General features: G+C 40.3%; 1 protein-coding gene across 2 annotated transcripts in view; it reads left to right on the top strand.

Moving 5' to 3' along the window:
* Window positions 1-17,192, top strand: part of BMPR2 (bone morphogenetic protein receptor type 2) — a 194,603-nt gene that overhangs the window by 104,780 nt on the left and 72,631 nt on the right. For both annotated transcript variants that reach the window (XM_054044743.1, XM_054044744.1), the window contains exons 2-3: window positions 7,891-8,064; window positions 11,007-11,186. In XM_054044743.1, the coding sequence (XP_053900718.1) occupies window positions 7,891-8,064; window positions 11,007-11,186 (354 nt within the window). The remainder of the gene's footprint in view (window positions 1-7,890; window positions 8,065-11,006; window positions 11,187-17,192) is intronic.

The following is a 17,192-nucleotide window of genomic DNA, read 5'->3' as shown; positions in this document are numbered from 1 at the left end:
GGGTTTCCCTAGGAGAAGATGATAAAATTTCTCAAGGATGCATGATTTCTTCCCCTTCCCTCTTGAAAGTCATACATTTCAGTGTTTCTGTGATAATTCTCAGATTTTACTTTTCAACAAGGAAATTAGCTTCAGTTTGGGAATGATAGTATTGTACCATCTTTTCATACATTTGTTTCCTTGGCCAGTCCCATGTCACGGAGCAGAGAATGCAGGACAGCTGAGTATTCCAGGCGTGAAGCATTTGTTCCTGTGAATAAAACTACTGCATGTGACTGGCAAGTACTTCTTAGGGCAGCATATGCTAGTCGATAGTATAAGACCTTTTTGTCTTCAGCATTGTGACTGACTATCCTCATTTGAAAAGAAAGGGATATATATGAAATACTAGATAGCCAACTGTATTTTCAGGCTCATACTACTGTTTGGCATATTCACATTATAGTAAACTCCACTTAGTTTAAGTGTGATATGTCCCTTGTAGAACTCTAATTAGGGACTTGTAGTGTAGCTGAACACTGTATTATAGGTGAGGCTGGTAGGCCTGCCAGTTTTTCAGGTTGTCCATTTCCCATTTTAAGACCCTATTTTCAGTTGCTTATAACTTTGCCAAACTTTAACTTTTTGAGCTGAAATTTTCCATGATGGTTGTCTGCCTTGGGCTGGATTTTTTAAAAAACAAACATATCAGTTCAGCTGTTTCCAAGACAAGGCTAGTGAAAATGTTGTTTCCCCCATATTAAAAAAAATATTTGAGAAGTTCTAAGATCCCCATTCATCAGAGAAGAGACTTCGGATTTGGCAAGGGGCGTTAGCTTTTGTGTAAGGGATGTAACATTTGCTTTCCCCATGAAAATCTGCTCTAATTTGTCTAACTTCTAAACTTGTGGAAAAATTGCAGTTCACACATTCAGTAAAGACTAATAAAACATTATCAGCTAAATTCTCTGAAGATTCTGTCCACACTGTGTACACTCCAGCCCAGGCCCAAGCAGGACTTCCCCTATAGTTGTAACTCTGGGTTGCTGTAAGCAGACCAGGCCCCGGTATTGAGGGCAAAGAGCCTGTGTTTCCTGTGCTCTTAAAGGGGGGCACACACTTGCCAAAGCTGCATGAAGGAGGAAGCTGTCTAATTCAAATTCACATGGGACAAGAGCCAGACCTGCAAGAGGAGGGAGAGTAGATTGAGACAAGGAGCTGGACAGGCAAGACTGGAACTGGCTGGGAAAGGGGATGAACTTGGGAGCTCAAAGTAGGAAATGGAGACTAGGAGCCAGTATGTGAGAGGGAGACTGAGGTTGGATGAGGAGCCAAGGGCTGGTTGAGCAAGACTTCTGGGACTGGGAGCTAGGGACAGAGACTGGGACTGGTTGGGCATGGAAATTGGAAGACAGAGGAAGAGACTGGGACTAGATGAGCCAGGAGATTAGCAGCTGGAGGGAGGAGACTGGGATTGGCTGGGAAAAGAGACTGGAACTGGAAGATGTTGGGTGGGGCGTGAGGGATTGAGATTGGATGAGAAGCTGGGGGGAGACTAGGACTGAGTGGCTAAAGAGACAGACAGACTGAGTACCAGTGGGGTAGAGGGAAAGAGATGAGGTGGAGAAGGGGGAGACAGATCTGACAAGGAGCTGGAGCATGGGGAAGGTTTGGGACAAGGAGCCATAGAGGGAGGTTGGCTGGTGAGCCTGGAGAGGGAACGGGGATGGTGAACCTGTGTGAGGGTGGAGCAGGTGGAGGTTAGGATGATGGGGAGAGTCAGGAGCCAGGAGGAGAGGAACTGGGACTGGCTGGGCAAGGAGACTGAAATGGAGAGTCTGAAGGAGTGAGATTAAGATTGGGATGGGGAGTTTAGAGGAGTGAGACTACGACTTGCTGGGCAAGGAGACTGGAACTGGAATGAGAAGCTTGAGAAGTGGAGATCAGGACTGGCTGGGTGTGGAGAATGGGACTGGGATGAGAAGCTAGGTTAGGGAAGAGAGAGAACTGGGACAGGAACAGTTTGGAAGATGAGGTAGAAAGGGATCAAGCTTGGGGGGAAATGGGCAGAAGACACTGTGCCCACTAGACACACGTCCTTACAGAGCCTAGAATGGGCCCAAGAAAAATTCCTGAGTCTCCCTATTCTGCTGTTGTCAGCAGAGATCTGTGAAGCCTCCTGGCAAAGTATCCTATCCCCCTCTACTGCTGGTCTACATAGAGGACAACAGCCTCCTACTACTATCAGTTACTCAGCTTAAGTCTGCGTGGTGTATCTAAAGGTTCTCACCCTGCTGATGATCCATGTGGTAGTCAGTACAATATAACACGATGGATTTTCTGTATTTTCAATTTTTTTTTAAACCTATAACATTATATACAAAAATAACCTAATGCTAAAAAGAACATTATTAAGGTTCCCAAGTCAAGCCCTTAAGTTAAGAAATGCTAAAATTTAAGGCTGCCTGTGCAACATTAATTTGGCTCCCTTGTGTGTATGCATTATGATACAATCTTTTGTTATATTTTCATATCCTACTTTTTCCCACAGGACCCCTTTCCGATTCAGTGCACAGGATTGACCTGATCTTGGGGTGACTTAGGCTCTTGTAGGTGGTCACTAGTTGTGTGTTCCTCATTTTCTGGTGCTTGATGTGACAGGGTGCCTGGGGAGGGTCACACTGGGAGTGCCATCCTCAGGGTAGATTGTAAGAAATAGGACAGACAATCCCCAAATCTGGTGGGTTGCTCTATAATTAGATTCACCAAACCCATAATGAAACAGCGTCTGCAGTACCACACTGGTTAATCAGAAGTGAAAACAGACCCCTTTAGATATTCCAGCCCTTGGCTCTCATCCAGGCAACACAATCTAATATAGTGAGAGATTATTGAAAACCCATTTTACCATATGTGAGGTTCTTTCTAATCGTAAAAGATCAGACACGCGTCCTTGGGTCAGTATGAATCTCAGATCTTACCCAAATATCATGCTGCCAGTCAATCCTTAGTAAACTAACTAAAGATTTATTAAGAAAAGAAAAGAGTTATAAGAACATGTCCATCTAGGTGTCCATCTAGCCCAGTATCCTGTCTTCCGACAGTGGTCAGTGCCAGGTGTCCCAGAGGGAATGAACAGAACAGGTAATCATTAAGTAATCCATCCCCTGTTGCTCATTCCCAGCTTATGGCAAACGGAGGCTAGGGACACCATCTCTGCCAATCCTGGCTAATAACTATTGATGGGGCTATTCTCCATGAATTTATCTAGTTCTTTTTTGAACCCTGTTATGGTCTTGGCCTTCACAACATCCTCTGGCAAAGAGTTCCACAGGTTGACTGTGTGTTGTGTGAAGAAATACTTCCTTTTATTTGTTTTAAACCTGCTGCCTATTAATTTCATTTGGTGACCCCCTAGTTCTTGTGTTATGAGAAATAGTAAACAACACTTCCTTATCTACTTTCTCTATACCAGTCATGATTTTATAGACCTCAATCATATCTCCCCTTAGTTGTCTCTTTTCCAAACTGAAAAGTCCCAATCTTATCAGGGCTGCCGGGGAGGGGAGGGGGGGCAATTTGCCCCAGGCTCCCTGATCCTCTGGGCGGTCCTGAATCTTAATCTCTCCTCATACGGAAGCCATTCTATACCCCTAATCATTTTTGTTACCCTTTTCTGAACCTTTTCCAAATAATTTTTTTTTTTTGAGATGGGGCGACCACATCTGCACACAGTATTCAAGATGTGTGATAAATGATTAATAGATCATATACATAAATATGATTGCGAAGTCCTTATCAGTTTTGTAGCAGTGACGGAATAAACTGCTGGCTTGTAAAGTCTCTCTGGTAACTTCCAAACGATTGGAAGGTTCTCAGTCCATAGTTCAAGATTCTCCTTTAAGTTGTAAATCCACAGTCCAGAGAATTAGAGCAGGGAAGAGGCAACATGGAGATGCCTCAAGGTTATATCCTTTTGCCATATGCATGGAAATTTACTGACCCAAGATGGAGTCCAGAGTCACATCAGCATATCACATGCTCCTACATATTCTGCTGAATCACAGGAGGTGGACATTGGCTCCTTGGTGTCTGAGGCATCCTCAGGAAGAGCTATCTGGATGGGATGAGTTTCTTCAATGGCCCATTGTAAGAGGAGTGTCCTTGGTAGGCCATCAACACATAGAATTTACATTAGGGCTAGATAGCTTTCTGAGGGGTGTCACCCAGGAACACAACACAGGTTTAAGATGCAAGTACATAGCCAATATTCATAACTTCAGGTACAAAGATGATACATGCATATAAACAAAATAATCATATTTAGCAACTCATAACTTTTCCATTGACACTTTACATGATATACTTTGTACAGGATTTGTTGCAATTGTATAACAGTGGTATCAAGAATGATACAAATGGTCATCTTTCATATATATATATATATAGCATCACACTTGACTTGAGACACAGGGGTCTTACTTGCAGAAGTGCGGAGCAGTCCCAGATGCAGCTGCCATCAGTGGGAACTGTGCTTTGAACATAAAGTGCTATATAACACTAAATCCTCTGAAAATGTAGTCCAAGGCGTCTCATATTGAACACCTAAAATTAGTGTGTACTCTGACCCTAATGTCTCCGTGCTTCAGTTCCCCATCTGTAAAATGGGGATAATATCTCACCTCCAATGTTCCCTCTAATTTTTTACATCCATATGTGGAATTAATTTTGTTATGTGCACAATTATGGAGATGATGAGTGGCGAGGTTGGGGCCGAGAGGTTTGGAGTGTGGAAGGGGGCTCAGGGCTGGGGCAGAGGGTTGGGGTGTGTGGGGGTGGGGTGAGGGCTTGGGTTGGGGGTGCAGGCTCTTGGGTGGGGCTGGGGATGAGGGGTTTGGGGTGCCAGGAGGAGGCTCAGGGCTAGGGAAGAGGGTTGAGATGTGGGGGGATGAGGGCTCTTGGTTGGGGCCGGAGATGAGGGATTTGGGGTGCGGGAGGGGGCTTAGGGCTAGGGTAGGGGATTGGGGTGTGAAGGGGTGAGGGCTTTGGCTGGGGGTGCGGGCTCTGGGGTGAGGCTGGGGATGAGAAATTTGGGGTGCAGGCTGCCCCAGGGCTGCAGCGGGGAGAGAGGACTCCCTCGAGCCCTCTCGCAGCAGCAGCCCAGGGCCGGGGGAGAGGCACCTCTCCTCGCTTGTGTGGCCCTTGATAGCTGCGCAGCTTAGATGGAACTTAGCTCACCTCACAGGGTGCTGTGACAATAAATAAATTAATGTTTGTGAAGCACTCGGTTACTATAGTGATGAGCACCATAAGAAAGCCAGTGAGGAAAATAATTCTTCATAGTAGGGTTTGAATAAGGTGCAGTAAATAAGATCTGGGGTCGCACAGTGAACAATGAGCAGAAAACAAACATTGAGTAGCTGCTCATTAAGAGAGCATCATCCATCAGGAGCACAGAATGAGGGCAGAGGTTCTGTTTAAATAGTATGTTGTTTTGTAATTAAAGATCGGTATAATAATACATATGCAGAAGGGGGTCAATTTAATGTTGCACAGATAACCTTAAAACGGAATTTCCGAACCTTTGAGTGCTTGATTTTGCAACCTTATTATTGATATTGCAACTTTAATGTTGTTTTTGTGTGTAATGTAATATTCATAGATACCACAGAGTGTTTCTGGGATTATTATTTATAGGCAAGTTTGCTTAGCAGTCTACCTTTATATGAGGTTCTCAGGATAAGGAATATCTTGAGTTTTTGACCCCTTAGTGCCTATTTATGGTTTTATAATTAAGAGTAGTTTACTTCCAGTTCTGGAAATTTTATTTAATCTTATTGCTACCAAACAGTTATAAACACTTTTGGGTTGGTTATAATATGGGAATGTTATTGCAGTATTAATCAAATTTTCATAAAGACATACATCTTTGTGGGACAGCAAAATAAATGCATTTAATAATTTACAGTTTTATGTTCTAGAATTTAATGATTTTTTTTTTTTAAAGTTCAGAGTTAATTATCCCAAAAGGTCACTTGTCTATTAAACAATGCATCCAGTTAGTAGTAATCACTTCCTGGAATTGAAGGAGCCAAGATTACAGCTGCTTACATGTAGATGTGTACTGCAAATTCTTCACAGGAAATTATCTTTGCTACGGAGCATAGTGTAGACCAGTATCATGGTAGTGTGCTTGAATTCATGTGTCCACGTTCCCATGCATCAACTTTAGTGTGTCCTTTTCACAAAATTACTTTCAAAGAAAAGTATGTTGGTGGTGTAAAAAGTATGTTCATTGTGAAAATTGGAACTAATTTAGATACTTTGCATTTGTTGACTTTCAACTGAGGTCCTCCTTAAAGATATTTGTTGTTCTGTTACTAATGAAAGTATGATATAGGCTTAGTATCATGAACTATGTCTTTATGAAAGTGATGATGATATAAATAGAAAAAAGGACAAAAATCCTGTGAATAAAACCTTTGAATTCCTAGATATTCAAATATTTTGAAGTTTGTTGATCTTTTAGTATTAACGCTAAAAGGAATATATATACTCAGAGAAGGCTAATGATAATTATCTAAGATTAAGAGATAATTTGGCATAGGATCAAGGTATTCATTTTCATCCTCTTTTACTGGATTTTTAAAATATCCTACTGTGAATCCCACAGCGGAGGATTGTGCATGTGCTGCTGCGCCTGTCAGCGTTTGTCTACCCAGAAGCATTGGACAGGATCATATCATTTTCACTCTGCTGAAATGCTCTTTCTTGGCACTCTTTGCTAAATGTGGTATGCAGAGGCAGCAATAGGTGTGATGCTGGGGAGAAGAAAGTGGTCCCAATGGAATAGATTTGTGGAAGAGCAGAGACAAAAAGAAAATGGAATGGGCGATTCCATAGGCGGCACGTGATTCTTTCATTTGGGATGGCTGGGCATGAGCCCAGGAAGCTCCCTAAAAGTGTGTGTGTGTGGGGGGGGGGACACTGGTGCCTGGACCATGACCCCAGCTCCTGCTCCACCCTTGCTCAGCCTCCTCCCCCCCAAAGCCCCTCCCGTGCTCTGCCTCAAGGCCCTGCTCCTGCTTGGCCTCTTGCCCTGAGGCCCTACCCTCACTCTACCTCTTCCTGGCCCTACTCCCCCAAGGCGGAGAGGAGTGAGCGGCGGGTGGCAGGGAGCCTCTGGGGGAAATGGCGAAGCACGGGCGGAGTGAGGGCAGGTCAACGGTCTGGGCACCAGTGGTCCCCCACTTCTCACGAGCTTCCAGCAGCAGTGCTCCAAAGGTGGCAGGCCAGCACGCCTCCAAAGGGAGGCACGCTGCATCCGGCATTTCTTGACCATTTGGGGAGGCTTAGCCTCCTATGCCCGCCACCCGTCGGTGATGCATACACAATATTGGACTGGACTGGTAGTCCAGTGGGAGCCTATCAGCGTTCAGCTTGATTTAGCTCCTGATGCCAAAAGGATCTGGAAGTAATTAAATGATAATACACTTAGCACTGGCAAAAGGATGTGTACCATGTCGCTACCGAGCAATCATAATAGGTAGGCTGGAGAAGCCTCCCAACTGATGCACACTGTGCATTGGAATAATTTGTATTCCGTATCTGTAAAGTTTCAGAAATCTACATTTTTTTAATGCACTTAGTCATGTTTTTTTGTTGTTGTCCTCATATTAACCTTGGAGTAGACCTTAGCTTTGTTTGTGACTGCGGGATTACAGGTTAAAGGATAGATGTTCATATGCCGAGAACAAAATACTCTTGAATGTTGGCTTTTGAAAGACCTAAATCACCCTTTCTATGCTAGACCTAGTGGGCTGATTATGATGTATGCATATATGCAGACATTTTTATGAAAAATTGGTTAAAATCTAGAAATTGATTTTCCTGTTTTCTTTTCTTCCCAAGCTACCCAGAGTGAGGAGCGGCTGTGTGCATTTAAGGACGCATATCAACAGGACCATGGAACCAATGAGAATCAAATCTCTCAGGAGAATGGCACAATTTTATGTGTGAAAGGCACCAGCTGCTATGGACTTTGGGAAAAAACACGAGAAGGAGACATACATCTTGTAAAACAAGGTAAGTAACAGTTAAGCTTTGCTAATCCTTTTGTGTAGAAGTAACCTGTTGGTATGAAGGCTTTAATTTGCAAGGCTTTTTTTGCTAAACAATTAGATAAATCTTGTTCTTCTTCTTCTGAAACTTACTGTATGGCAGTTTATTAGGTGTGAACAGAAAGTTCCTTTTGAAAAAAGAAAAGTGCTTTGAAAGACTAATAGGTACATTTTCAGTGCATAGTTCAAGGCAAATTAGGCATAAAACACCTTTTTACCCTGCAAGTCAAGATTAAAGCTGCTTTCCTGGGTGAATTGTAGTACATTTCCTAAGTTGGCAATATGTCTGATAGAGAGTAAACTTCTCTTTAATCAGAGATGTTCATTTTACATTAACTGTATGTGTTTGATTATGAAGGACTCTATACATGAATATAATAAATATGTCACAAAATTATAATTTTCTCAAAAATACTTCCACTAATCAACCAATCTTGCTCACTAGAGAATTGGTATTTAGTGATCAAGGATGTTAAGAGAGTTATAGCTACAGTAAAAGTCATATTTACTCTGAGCAAATGCCATTTAATCCAGGTGTAGAACTTTTAGGCCATTTCTAAGTCATTTTTCAGCAGAGACTGATAATCACATCTGATAACCACACTGTAGTAGTTTAGGGAAGTGTGTAAATATCACTGGGAACCAGGTAAAAACACCACATATATTTTTCTTGTAACCTAACTCAAACTGTGTTCCCAATCTCCAGAGCTGAAAGGCTAGAACATTAATTTAATCTTTCACTAAGTCTATCTCTGATTCTCTTTAATCAGTAGTTAGAGGTATCTGAATGGTACTTTAATCCATTCTGGATGTAGAAAATGTTCTTTTCCACAAAATTTTTAATATATTTAGAGGAAATGATTGGGGCTTGATCCACTTCTGCTGGCAACATCGCTGCAGATTACAATCATTTGCATGATAGGGCAACTATGCTTTGGGGTCTGCACCTCAAGGATATTTGCTCTTTTGTCCTCTAGAGTTTCTACAAGGGAGAACAGTTTTAAATTGTGGCCAGCGTACCTCCTGGGCAACACTGGGTTACTGTAGATCTCCTGGAACGTGTGATGATTGTGGGTGACTCATACTATTGAATGGCCTTCTCCAGGGAGACTTTCCATTGCAAGGGGGCTATATGCACTGGATTAATCCAGTCGAAGGTAGCATAACAGAGGGATGATTTGAACACTTCATATTTAAAGACACAGTGTGCAGTGTCCCAGTCAGTTACTCTTATTATTTTAATCATGTTTTTTTTAAATATATTTGGGGGGCGGGTTTAATTAGGGGTAGAGGTTGGATAAGGGATAATGGCAGGAATGGGGGAGTTAGTAAACCTAAAAATAAGAGCATAGGAAAAGGAATTAAGGGGAAGAAGGTTGGGAACAGTGGTGAAGGGAAAGTGATGGGGAATATTGCAGTAAATTATTAGAGCTGTTAAAGAAGACAAAGCTACATTTGGAAGGGCTTTCAAATTAAAGACAAGAAACTTTTTCTTGTAGTGCTGGTGGAACTCAGAGTGAGGTAATGTGGTCAGAGCAGCAAGCCAGAAGGATAATCTTAGCAGCAGCATTTTGAATGGATTCGATGAGACAAGTTTGCTTTAATGAATACCAGAGAGGAAGAACTTGCATTTGTCAAGACACAAGATCAGAATAGACAGAATTTTATAGATATTACATAAGAATAATCTGCAGGATTTAGACATGGCCTGACTTTATGACTTTAGAGAGAAGGTCAAGACAAAGATGACATCCAGATTGTGGGTCCAAGTGACTAAGAGGATGGTACTGTTGCCTGTGGTGTCAGAAATGTAGGAAAAAGGGAGGATCTGTGGGGGAAAGATCAAGTGCTCTGTTTTGGCCATGTTGAGTTTAGGGTGACAGCTGGATACCTGTGAGGAGATGTCAGAAAGATAGGTAAAGATGTGGGTTTTGATGAATGGGAGAACAGGTGAATTTGTGAGTCATTAGTCTGAAGGTGGTAGCTCAGTGGTTCTAAAACTTTTGTACTGGTGAACCCTTTCACATAGCAGGCCTCTGAGTGTGACCCCCTCCTTATAAATTTTAAACACTTTTTTATATATTTAACACTATTTTAAATGCTGGAGGCAAGCAGGGTTTGGGGTGGAAGCTGACAGCTCTTGACCCCCCATATAATAACCCTGCGACCCCCTGTGGGGTCCCGACCCCAAGTTTGAGAACCCCCGTGGTAGCTGAAGTCTTGCAAGCATATAAGATTAACCTACTCATCTGTGGAAGGAAAGAAAGAAGAGGTCCAAGGATGGAGCCATGTAGGAACCCCACTGAAAGTTAGTCTGGGGGATAAGAAGGATCCACCAAATGAAACAGTGAAAATATGATTAGAGAGGGTAGGAGAAGAGCTAGAAGAGGGAGGATGGAATTACAAAAGTTGAGTGAGGACAAGATTTCAAGGAGAAGTGCATGTTCGAAGGTGTCAAAGGCATAGATCTAAGAGAGGAAGATGGAGTACTGGCCCTGAAATCTGGCCAGAAAGAGATCACTGGAGATTTTGGGTAGAGCAGTTTCAATGAAGCATAGAGGGTGGATGCTAGATTTGGGGAGTGTCTAGGATGGAACTGCAGAAGAGGAACTCCAGATTACAGTTGTAGATGGCACATAGGACGTATTTGGAGATGAAGGGAGGAAGAGAGGCTAGGTGATTAGTTTTAAGAGTGTGGGGAGCCCAAGGTTGTTTGTTTTAAGATGGGGGAAACTAAAGTAGGCTTATACTGGAACAAGAGAAGCCTGATGAGAGTGAGAGGTTGAGGAGGAAAAAATAGTTAATTAATTATATTTATTAATTATATTTAGTATATAAAAATGTAAACACTGGTGCAAAATCAATTTTGGTACCATTTGGTACCATTTCACTTCCTTCCTTTTGCAGGATGCTGGTCTCACATAGGAGACCAACAGGAGTGTCAATATGAGGAGTGTATAGTAACAACCACCCCTTCCTTGATTCAGAATGGAACGTATCGCTTCTGCTGCTGCAGCACTGACTTGTGTAATGTCAACTTCACTGAAAACTTTCCTCCTCCTGACCCAACTGATACAACACTTTTCAGTAAGTCAAAACTCCTAGACCTACATGATTTCATGCTTTAAGTATAATTAATTTGAGAAAAGACTTATTTTTCATGCTACTATAGAGTATTGATAGAAACCTAAAGCTATACTGTGCTGCTTTTGTTGTTGTTGTTAAATTAAAGTACATTGGCACTTCACTGCTGCTTTTATTCTTTCACAGAGGTCATACATTATCTTGCTTTGTACTTTCAAATCATTTAGGTCCTGTACACGCTGGGATTGGAACTATGCAATCTCTATAAGAACGTTCAAATATGGCTGTTGCTTAAAGAATTCTAGCGTGGTTTTCTGCCTCTTGTGGTCAGGGGTTATTTTCTGGTGCATGCAAGCCAAATGGTACCTTAGACTGTCCCCTTGGGTTGTCTGTCATGGGGTTATTTGTCAAAAAGACACTGTCCATTCTAATCAGGGAAACCATGGTAGAATCCCATTAGCAACAATTATATATAAATATGGTTATAACTAGCACCCTTCTGATCCCACTGTGAAAAGAGCATTTTAGATTCTGTATACAGTGTATTGTAAAGTTGTACACTGTAGTGCCCAAACACTTAAAGCACAGTATGGTTTGGTCAGAGTATATGGGGTCAAAATGTGTTCCTTGATCATAGTACAGTCTTGGATTTTGTAGGGCTGTAGTAAACTTCAGGAACGTGATTAAAACACATTCAGAATCTACATAGCAGTACTGTACCACCTTGATAAGCATATTGGGGTACTACAGTGTTGTAAACAGACTGCCCAATATAGTAACTTTATATACTGTGAAGAGATCATATCTTATAGCATAAGTGATAGTAAGGAGATGCAGCTAAAACCAAAAGAGATGCTGCTTTGATTAAGGTTTAGATAACAGTACTGCCAGTAATCTCCAGAAATCTGAACTGATGAACTTTCATTGCTTTCACTTTGACAGAAAAGAGTGAGAATTAAAATAAGAGAAGAGATTTCTGTGCAAGATGAGTTTCCTCACTGGAATCTTCACAAACTATTCTAATCTCTGTTCTGTTTTGTAATTGTGTAATTTGTGACTATCAGCAGCTCTTGCCTGCAATACATGTTTCACACCGCCCAACTTAATAGTGTCAGAGAACAGAAAAGAAAGGGGGGGGCTGTAAGAGAGCAATTTGTATTAATCCCTGTCATGATTGCTATGCCAGGATCTTTTTGTCCTGTCGGCAAATTGAAATAGAAGAGCCTTGAGGTGGCTAGTGTCATTCCCAGGAACCTGACCTGACAGGAAATCTGGAGCTAATTTTGTTGCATCACTCCTCAACAGAAAGAGGTAGAAAATTCCTGCAGTTTTAATGGCTTAATCTATACTTCCGTACAGCCTTCTTCACTGACCATAGAAAGCCCTTGTAAATAAGGCATTTTGTGAATGTGGAGTTCTGGATTATTCATATCTACGTAAAATTAATGGTCTACCTCTGGAAAATGGCTACTTTTTTATAAGACCTTTTCTTTGTTCACATCTGATATTTGGTTTAGCCTAGAACCTCGCCCTGTATGGCATTGAAATTCTGTTAGGAATTCTACATGGATTTGACATATTAGGTAGCAATATTTAAGCTTTTACGAAGAGAAAATTTATAAATTACATAACTCAAATGCTGAAGAATGCCTGTATGTCTGATAAACGTGAGAAAATTTACAGTTTTTCTCACATGTTTATCAGACACACAGGCAATCATCAGCGTTTGATTTATGTAATATAGGTAAGGTGATCCAACCCCATTTTCCTTGGATTCTGCTAAAATCAGAAATCTATTTATTATGTATTGAGAAGTGAAAAAAATAACTATTTACGAGAGCATAGCTTAGAAAGTAGTGCCAAAATTTCAAAATATCCACTCCTGAAAGTAATCCTTATCCAAATTCTTTTAGTTCTAATGTAAAACACAACAAAATGTAAACATTTAATAGATGTGGTTGCAAAGTTTAAGTAATGTGAAAGATGGAGATTCATTTTGGAAACCTCACACTGCAAGATAGTAAGTCTTTTTTTCTTAGACCAACCTGTTTTCATTCAAAATAGCTGATGCATGAAGGCTTCATACAAGACTTAGTTGCTACATATAATCATTCTCTTTCTTATGGCTCTTTTTTTTCTCCCTACATCAGTGTGATTTGATTTCTAGCAACTGGTACAATTGTGACAATCTCTGTGGCAATAACTCACTTATGCCAGAGCTGGACGGGGAACAATTTTCCTGACTTGAGAATTTTTTTTTTTTAATTTCAAAAAGTTTTCCCATCCCAAATTTGGGGAGACAGTCAAACATGTCAAAAATTTTCATGACCAGACAATAAAAAAAAAAAGGTGGCTCTGATCAATGAAAACATTTTGTTTTGATAATTTCAAAAGATTTCTGTTTCAATCTTTTAAATTTTTTTACTATAATTAGCTTACATTTTAAAATTAGTCATTTCCAAATAGAAAAGGAATTTTTTGTTTTGAAAAGGGTCATTTTGAGAATTTCGAATTTTTTTCCAAAGAAGTTTCAAAACAAGAAATTTGCCAAAACTGAAATTTTCTTATGAGCAGATTTAGTTTAGACAGTTGGCATTTTCTGATGGAAGGATGTTTAGTTGAAAAATTTCCAACTAGCTCTTCTTACACCCTGATCCAGTAAAGCATTTAAACTATACTTAACTTTAACCATGTAAATAGTTCCATAGAAGTCAAAAACATGCTTAATTTTCTCGAGAGATTGGAGTCTTACATACATTTATAAAATTCCGTTCAGGGCATTGAGAGGTAACCATTGATATTCTTTTGTTGTAACTTTTCCTTTCATGCACAACAGAGCATGCACAAATAGAACTTTGTTTCATATGACATTTTTCATACTCATGATATTCTAATGCACAATTTAAAAAAAGAGTTGGGCATTAATAAGTGTCTATGTAAGTAGTCATTAAGGGCATGATATATCCAAGTTTTCAAAAGTGGCCTCTAATTCCTGGAATACCAAATATAAATTTGAAAAGTAGGTTGATTATTAAGAGAATCTGAAAACATTACAGACATAAATAATTTAAAAGCTAGTCAGTTTAGAAAAGTGAGTTGTTAATGCTTACAGGTACTGTACTGCCAGTGAGTCAGCCAATTTTATGGTTTAACAGTTGTGTTTATTTTGCTTTTCAATTTTTTGTATTCCACCTGTAGCTGTGTGTGAAAGACATGCACAAACTGACTGTAGGGTACTCAAATACACAAAATAAAAAACCTGAAAAAATCGAGAAACTCTTTATTTTTCTTTGATCTTTTTCAGTTACAGTAATTTTTGGTCTTACAAATAAAAATAGTAGGTCAAAATTTCCAACAAAAGGGGGATTTTATATTTAAATTTCAGCCCCATCATTTTTTGAAAGATACTTTTATAAACAATGAAAAATGAGATGTAGAATAGAATGGTTCCTGAAATCACTGTGCAGTGTGTTCAAATTAGAGTTGTTACAGGAGCCGAGCCATTGCATTGAATTTTCTGACCATCATGCATGTAAAATCTCAGCTAACTAACTATTCTTTTTTTTAAATAACCAAAAAGAAAAATAAGGTCCTGGAACTTTTATTTAACAGTTCAGTCGTTCATTTAAATAATCTCTCATTTGACTAGCCGTAATACCCACCCTTAATACTTTTAAGATAGTATGGGAGAGACCAAACCTTTTCTGCTTGGTAGCCAGCATTTTCAAATCAAATTTTGTATACTCTGTGGGATGTAGTGCACTATATATTGCCATATCCTGCCAGTATAAAGCATCCAAAATTGGGGATGTTTGTGTCCTTCAGATGCTAAGGGTGCAAGAAAAGTAAGGAATGACATTTATGCGAAGCTTGAAGATTTATATCTACTGTATATTATTTTGAGTTATAGAAGTGTATAATGTCTTTTTAAAAAATCTACACTTTTTTTGGAAAACATTTTATTTCACACTCTGATAAGTCAAACTTGATCAGATGGATTTACCAAAAAAGGTGGTAATAAATAATGACTGACAGGGGGCAAAGTTTGACCTTGTGGTTAAAGGTTTCTAGAGATCTGGGATTGATTCCTGGGCTCTGCCAAAGATTTTCTATGTGATCTTGGGCAAGTCACTTAATCTCTCTGGGTCTCAATTCTATATTTGTAAAGTGAGCATAATATTTCCCTGTCTCACTGAGTATTGTGAGAACAAATTCTTTAATATCTGAGTCACTTATATACTATGATGTTCAAGTGCATACAGGAACCTGTATAGGTAGAATAAGATTGTATCCTTGATCATACGTATATTATCATTAAAATGTTGAAATTACTAAAGCAATGAAATTCAATATTAAGATTGTGTTTCTGTAACACATTCTGTTAGGTATATGATATATTTCTAGCTTAGGGAAACTGTGTTGATTTTTGTTCTTTTCATAGTAAATGTCGACTTCAATTATTAGAGGATTTGGAAGGTTATTTAAAACAATAGCATAAGGTATTATTTATGTAAAAGATTTGACTAACTCCCACAACAAAACAAGTAGGTGTTTCTCTGTTTTGGATTGCTGATTTAATGGTTTAACATTCCAGAGATGCATCATGACCTTCCTTTGCTTAATGTCCTTACCACTAAAGTAAAACATTATTTGTGTAAGAGTGCATACAAGTTTGTGAAAACTTTCTTGCGAAAGCTACACTTTTTTTTTATTTTTATAAAGTGAATAGCTGGGTCAGGTGAGTGAAGGTGGCATCCTGATGCTGCTCCTATTGTATGCAGTGTAGTTGTAGCTGTATCGGTACCAGGATACTAGAGAAACAAGGTAGGCGAGGTAATATCTGTTATTTGACCAACTCCTGTTGTTGAGAGAGACAAGCTTTCAAGACTTTAAGAGCTCTGTGTGGCTCAAAAGCTTGTCTCTCTCACCCACAGAAGTTGGTCCAATAAAAGATATTGTTGCTCCTATTGAAAGTTTAGAATTAGATCATTTCAGTTGCCCTAATCCTGCTCAGTCTCGCTTCTTATCTTGAACTGTTTTTCTTGAGAGTAGGATTTGATACTGGCTCCTCAAAATTGACACTCCTTTTTATTTCAGTTTTTCAGCAAATGCAGAGCCTGAGCAATTTCATTCTCGGGTGATACTAGTTTTATACAGATGGAGCACTTCTCTCTATTTTGGCAGTGTTCTGTCTACTCAAAGACAGTGATTTGTCAATAAATGTGCTTCCCTATTTGAATTCTTTTCCTTGCCCATCCTCACATGATAAATGGTCATGATTCAGAGTAAAGTTACAGACTGCTGGAAAATGGTCAGTCTCTTGTAGAGGAGAGAAGTAAAAGCAAGGTCCAAGTGGCATGCTATCCTTGATCTCTTGCAGTGTGTGAGACGGATGAGGCCGAGTAAGATCTGTGCTTCAGCATGTGTGTGTGGAGTGGGCCAAAGTCACAAGTTTATGTAATCTTTTCCGGGTTAAGAGTGTCAGGATGAGAAAGGGCCACCTTTCTGCCACTGCTCCTCCTTGTCCTGGTGGAAAGGACCAGATTAGAGAACACTACCCATCCTGATTCTCCTCTTCACTGGTTGTGGGGAGGATCTGACCAGTAGAAGTCACAACATCCCACTTTGCTTCTTGGGAAGTGGTTGGAGGAAGGATTAAGCCACTTCTCCTTGTGCACTTGAGCGAGAGAGAGATTAGGCTGTTGGACACTGTGATGAGTTCCCCCCCCCCCCCCCCCCGGGTGCCACTGAGCCCTCTGACCCGCCAGCCTGGATTCCTTCTCACATTGTGCTGCTGTGACAGGCTGCAGACCTGCTCCTGGTCCTACACTTCCTCCAGCATTCACACAGGTAGGGACACACCCAGCTGCAGTTACATGCAGGTTCTCTGACCAGCTACTGCATGAACAAACAATAGAGAGGCTACAGCCAAAATAACCATGAGCTTCCCAACCTAGGACCCCTCCCCCCAAAATATAAAACCAGAATTATACCATCTTGCAGTGCACA

The sequence above is a fragment of the Malaclemys terrapin genome, chromosome 11 (genome assembly GCF_027887155.1).
Source record: "Malaclemys terrapin pileata isolate rMalTer1 chromosome 11, rMalTer1.hap1, whole genome shotgun sequence".
Classification (NCBI taxonomy): Eukaryota; Metazoa; Chordata; order Testudines; family Emydidae; genus Malaclemys; species Malaclemys terrapin.
The sequence above is the reverse complement of the archived record's forward strand: the minus strand, read 5'-3'. Positions and strand labels throughout refer to the sequence as shown.